Here is a 6,000-nt window from a genome sequence, read left to right as displayed (position 1 = left end):
AAACCCGCAATATGAGTCCAGGAGTTTTTCTGGCCAAACATGGAAGGTTGGCCTTGTCATTTACTGCAAAAACTGAGAAAAATAGGCTTCCAAGGGAAGCCAGAGCACTCTCTTTAATGTATATTAAACTCAAGTTTTCAGCAGTGATGCTTAAGTCTGGAGTCAAGAGAAAGCCAGATTGCAGATCCCAGATAGAGGCTGCTCCTATCACTCTGTCTACCACTGAAAAGAGCACATTAAGGATGTTCCAAGAGAAAAGGATGAACTCCTCATACCCCATAGAAGGTCAAGGTTAGTTAAGTTTCTGAGACAGTCTCACCGAGCCATCTCTCCAGCCCGAGGCAAAGACTTGGTTTTAGCTATGTGTGTGTGTCCTACGTGGGTTAGTCTGTGTGCATGTGCACACAGGCGCCCATGTCAGGTGCCAGATCCCATGTAGTTGGACAGGAACTTTGAGCCACCCAAACATGGGTCCTACTGACGGCTGAGCCATCTTTCCAACTCCAGGCAAAGCTTTAAATAATGTGAAAATAAAAAAAGCCTCACAAAGTCTTACCAAGATTTAATGTACATTTATTCTTAACACGTGGAACATATAGTATAAAGATTTCATACTGAATAAATGATATTCATTAAGCCAAAAAGGAAAAAAAGGAGGAATTTACATCAAGTTTTTAGCTACATTGTTGAAATACAAATATGCAGATTTTATCACTGAAAAAATCTCAATTGTGTTTCTTCATCAGGAACTTCAACTGAACCTAGAACTTTTTCACACCTCGATTAGAAAGGAAACAAAACAAAACAAAAACCCAGAAAAAAATAAACTATAAGTTGATTGGCTGCTGAGACAGCAAGGACTTTTTACAGAGACCTGTACAGCATCGAACCAAGAGGGTCGATGTCTGGCAAGAGATTAAATAGCTGTGTCTCGCTTGTGCAGGTCACCAACTTGTTAACTCGTCATACTATAAAGGGGTAGCTGGGAAGGGGACCAAACTGTGGAGGTTCAAGGGTATGTGCAATGTACAACGTCATATATATACACACGTGGCAGCACAGCCGCTGCAGCTAAAGGTTAAAACCAGTTCTAAGAGGTGATCTCAGGGTTATTCATACAATCAAGGAGGAGAGAAAGAGGTCAGGGTGTTGTAGGTTCACACATGATACTTTGGGGGAAAAGCCTTTTTTTTTTTTCTCCTCAACATTTAACTAAAAACATTTTTAAAAACTACAGCTTGCTGCTGACCCAGCGTCTTCTCTCGTTTCCATGTGAGACATTATTATTACAGTATGTTTACAGTATCAGGTGTACAGTACAGTACATGAAAGGGTCTACACTCTACTGCACAGGCCTCTCCAGTGAACAGGGTCTGCTCACAACTGCCAACTTCTCGGCTCCTGCGAGATTGTGAATGGACAGCAATAAACCACACAGTTCAGCAGTCACCTTTTGTCCTTCAGGGTTTTTTTGTATTTTTTTCTTTTTTTTTTTTTTTTTTTTTTTTTTTAACCATTAAAAACAGTTATGAAATGTGGCATCCCGTTGATGCAAGGACCGGGAAAGCCATTTTTTTTTTCCCCAAACTCACTGTAAACAACAGTAACTTTGGTTAAAATAAAAAAGTCTTCTATGTAGGCAGAGCTTTGTCTTTTCAAATAGGGTGGGGTCCTGAGGGAAGCAGGTGAGGATGAGGAACAGAAAGGTGTGAGGGAGTGGGGGTGGGGAGGGAAGAGAAACAGGAGAGACTTTCCCAAGGGAGAAGCTGGACAGCACAGGGTAAACTGGATTCTGAGGTGGTTTTGCATAAATAAAGGGCAACAGTCAGTTTCTAAGTTCTCCACACACTCACACACACACAGGGAGGGGAGGTGTCCCACGGCTGTCATGACTGGCCAATCAAAAACAGTACATCACAAATGACTTGTGAAACCAATGAGTTCATCAATGGTGATACGGAGATGTCCAACAGCCGTGACTCATACAGAGTGAATTCTGAGTGGTTCTCGTCCACCTTGGCCAGGGCAAGCAGTGCTCGGGCAGCCCGCCGCATCATGTCCACACTAGTTGGTTCAAAGGGTGGGTTCTGCATATGGAGGAGGCTGGCCTGGCTCTGCTGGAATTGTGTGGCAGCAAGGCTGTCCTCCAGGAAGCCCAGGAGGTTGCCGATGCTGCCCTTCTGCACTGCAATGGCCCGGGCTGCCAGGCTGTCCCCCTGTGCCAGATTGGCCAGCAGTACCACGGCCATCTCCCGGCACACTGGGTTCTTTCGGTCACTGAGGAAGCGCACCATGGTACTATATAACTTCTCCAGGCGGCTAAAGGGGGGTGTGGCCAGGATCAGGTCCACATTGTTGTCCTGGATGCTGAGTTTGCTGAGGGTTTCCAAGACCAATCTCTGGGGAGAGAGGACGGCATTGGGGCCTAAGGTGGAGAAGGGGTCCTGGGCTTCAGCTGAAGGGCAAACTGCCCAGTGTAGGAGTCCGTCCAGGACAGGCAGGCAGATGCTCTCAGGGTACGGGGATAGGTCCAACTGCCCCGAGATGTTGGCAAGGGTGACCAGTGTGTTTTCCCGGAGCATCTCCAAGCAGTCCCACCACCACTCCACTTTGTCACAGCTCACCCCTTGGTCCTGTTCCTCCTCCTTCTCATAAGTCAGTGGTGCCTGCTTCCGTTCTGGGTGCTTATGATGCAGTAGGATCAGCTTGCCCAGGATGAGCAGCAGCCCTGGATGTTTGGACATCTCAAAGTCGTTGCCTGGCACAAACGACAGGCTCCGGATGGTATTGGAGACACAGACACAGCGCTTAGCGAGGGAATCCTGCCAATCCAGAAGGGTACACAGTGGGGTCTCGTCTTTACTGTGGGGCTCATCCTCTAAAATCTTGATGTTCCGGTGGCTCTGGGCTGGGCTAATGCCAAATGGAAACTTGCTGCTTTCCTTGGTGGCCTCTGCACTCTTTGTTCCCTCGTCAGTCAATGTGCTAGACCGGGTGGACAACATGTCATCCATGGTGGCTGTGATCCTTTTTTCTGGAAGGCCATCAGGCGGGGGGCCCTCTTGCTCCGTTGTCCCTGTTGCACCCTCCGCTGTCGTGAGGTGTTTCCGAGGAGGCGTTGGGCAGGGCACATAAGGCCGGGAAGGCAGCAGCTCGATCTTGCTCTCAAAGTGGGTCTGGATATGCTCAGTGGTATCCCCTCCACCAATCCGCCAGTGCAGCAGGCCACTGTCGAACTCCTGCACACGCCCAAGCTTATCCGAGCAGTCCACCACAAAAGGGTCGTTCTTCTGCACGATCTTTACTGGAAGCTTGTCAAATTTACTGACTAGCTTCTCCTCACTATTCTCTGAAGGTGGCTTGTCCTTGCCCAAAAAGGCCATCTCCTCATCATTATCAACCACTTCTTCCTCCTCCCCCTCCTCCTCCAGTTTAGGCTCTAGGAGTTCTTCCTCCTCTTCCTCCTCTGTGGGGGCTGGACTAGACACCTTGCGGAATCTCCCAGGGTCTAGCAGTGTTCTCTGTCCCGGGTCCCCTACCTCATACTCCTTTAAAATGCCAAAGATCTCAATCAGGCATCGACGGAAATATTCCACAAGGAGCTCTAGCAACCCTGGGAGCTGAAAGACAGAAAAGGAAATGAATGAGACAGGAAAGTGCTCAAGCTCTATCCACTTTCTTTTCTTCAAGTTAGACATTTCTCTAGCAGTTTCTCAAGCAGACTCCTCTTCTTCACTTCTCTTGCACCATTTCCTTCCTGAACAAAGAGCACAAGGCTTTCTTCTGCCTAAACAATGGTCACATAAGCCTGCCCCAAGCAGATTAAAGTTGTAAGCCTCGGGCCTAGACCTGGTTCATCATAACTACCAAATACCTTTAAACCTGTTCTTTCTGAGTGTATACTCTGCATTCCACTAGGCTTTTCACAGTGGTCACCGCCACTGCCCCTCATCCCACAGCCTTATAAAGCCCAAGTCTAAGCATGCTGGGATGATCTGTTCCCAACAGGATCTAGAAAAGGGAATGCACTGTCAACAGATCCACAAATTTCTAGTCAGATGAATGGTTTTTGGTTTTGTTTTTGTAGAAAGGGCATTCCTATGTAGCCTTGGCTGTTCTTGACATTGTACACCAGGTTGGCCTTGAACTCACAGAGATCTGCCTGCTTTTGCCTCCCCAAGTGCTGGGATTACAGGCGTGTGTCACTACTCTTGGCTCTCCGGTTAACATTTGACTGAATTATGTGAATGGGTCCATCCACCTGATCCCCCCAATATATAAAGATGCATTAGAATACTGTTATATGCTTTTCAACATGGCATTTGGGTATATCCACCTGGTCTTTAGAGTTGGAAAAACCTTGGTTTGAATATTGCCTTTTCTAGAAATTAGCTGTAAGAAATCGTAAGTTGTTCCTGGTGTATAGAAAATAAGCAAAACTTATTTCTTTACATTCTTGTGGACAGTAAAATTACGCAAAGAAAATAGTCATGCTTTAGACATATGTGGTGAATCACAAATGTAATCCCAGTGCCTGGGAGATGAGACAGAAGCCTGCCTGCCTTGAATTCAAGGTCAACCTAGGATATATAGTGAGTTCCAGACTTGCCTGAGCCCACAATGTAATACCCTTTATCAAAAATCCAAAACAGGAGCCAGGTGTAGTGGCACATGGATCTTTGTGAGTTTGAGACCAGCCTGGTCTACAAACAAATCGATCCAGGCAGCCAAGGCTACACAGAGAAACCCTGTCTTGAAAAACCAAAAATGAAACCAAACCAAACAAAATAAAGTCAGGCTTTGTGGTCAGAAAGAACCTGGTAACAGCTCCATAAACCTGGGCAAGCACAAGACTATGAGCCTTTGATCCAGCACTTGGGAGGCAGAGGCAGATGGATTTCTGTGAGTTCCATGTTGGCCAGGGCTACAGCTAAACTCTTATTTCAGAAACCAAGATGAGCCCATTTACTCAACTCTAAATGGCCCCATCCCCTGAAGAAAAGATGACACGATACAAAATAACGGAAAAAAGCAAGAGCACATTAATCCAATTAAGTGCCCTCTCGTCAGCTCCTTCATTAAGTTGGCACATTTCAAGGATTAAAAAAGAGTAAGATAAACTTGGCAGGATAGCATGAGCCTACAATACCAGTGCCCAGAAGGTTGAGGTAGGAAGATCTCAAGCTCAAGACTAGTCTAGGCTTATACACTGAACATATAGTGGGAGGGAGCGGGAGAGATGGCTCCGCAGCTGAGAGCACTGGCTGCTCTCCCACAGAACCTGGGTAAGATTTCCAGCACCAACATGACACCCAAGTATACACAGACAGCTAACAACTGTCTGTAACTCTAGCTCTAGAGTTCAACACCCACTCTCTAAGCATCAGACATACAATTGGTACACAGACACATGCAGGTAAAAATCTGTCTCACACATATCCATAAAAACTAGGATTAACATTCCCTCTTTTATTGAAGAGTATAAATAGGAGAGAGAAGAACTGCCCTGATCACTGATAAACATACCACATTGTTTATTTTACACACAGGGTCTCACGTGTCACAGACTGGCCCCAAACTACCTAGACAAAGAAAGATGACTTTGAATCTTTGATCTTCTTAGCTGTACCTGCCAAGCGCTGGAATTATGTGTGCGGCACCACACCTGATCTATGGGGTACTGGAAGTCCATCTCTGGGCCATATATGTGCTAGGGAAGCACTTTAGCATCTAAATTATAATCCCAATCTCTAGTATTGAATTTCTTTTTAATTAAAGGAAAAAAAAAAAAAAAAAACCACAGCAGTGGTGGTGCTCCCCTTTAATCCCAGCACTCGGGAGGCAGAGGCAGGCAGATCTCTGAGTTAGAGGCCAGCCTGGTCTGCAGAGAGTTCTAGGACAGCCAGAGCTACACAGAGTAACCTTGTCTCAAGTAAATCAACACACAAACAAACAAATGGAAGGGGAGGGGAGGGAGAGAGGAAGGAAGACAAAGAAAGG

General features: G+C 46.2%; 1 protein-coding gene across 4 annotated transcripts in view; it reads right to left on the bottom strand.

Moving 5' to 3' along the window:
* Positions 1-552: 552 nt before the first annotated feature.
* Positions 553-6,000, bottom strand: part of Arid1a (AT-rich interaction domain 1A) — a 75,538-nt gene continuing 70,090 nt past the window's right edge. For all 4 annotated transcript variants that reach the window (XM_021643607.2, XM_021643625.2, XM_021643600.2 and 1 more), the window contains exon 20: positions 553-3,620. In XM_021643607.2, the coding sequence (XP_021499282.1) occupies positions 1,887-3,620 (1,734 nt within the window). In that variant the 3' untranslated portion in view covers positions 553-1,886. The remainder of the gene's footprint in view (positions 3,621-6,000) is intronic.

The sequence above is a fragment of the Meriones unguiculatus genome, chromosome 3 (assembly GCF_030254825.1).
Source record: "Meriones unguiculatus strain TT.TT164.6M chromosome 3, Bangor_MerUng_6.1, whole genome shotgun sequence".
NCBI classification, from domain to species: Eukaryota; Metazoa; Chordata; class Mammalia; order Rodentia; family Muridae; genus Meriones; species Meriones unguiculatus.
This window is presented reverse-complemented; position numbering and strand designations above follow the sequence as displayed.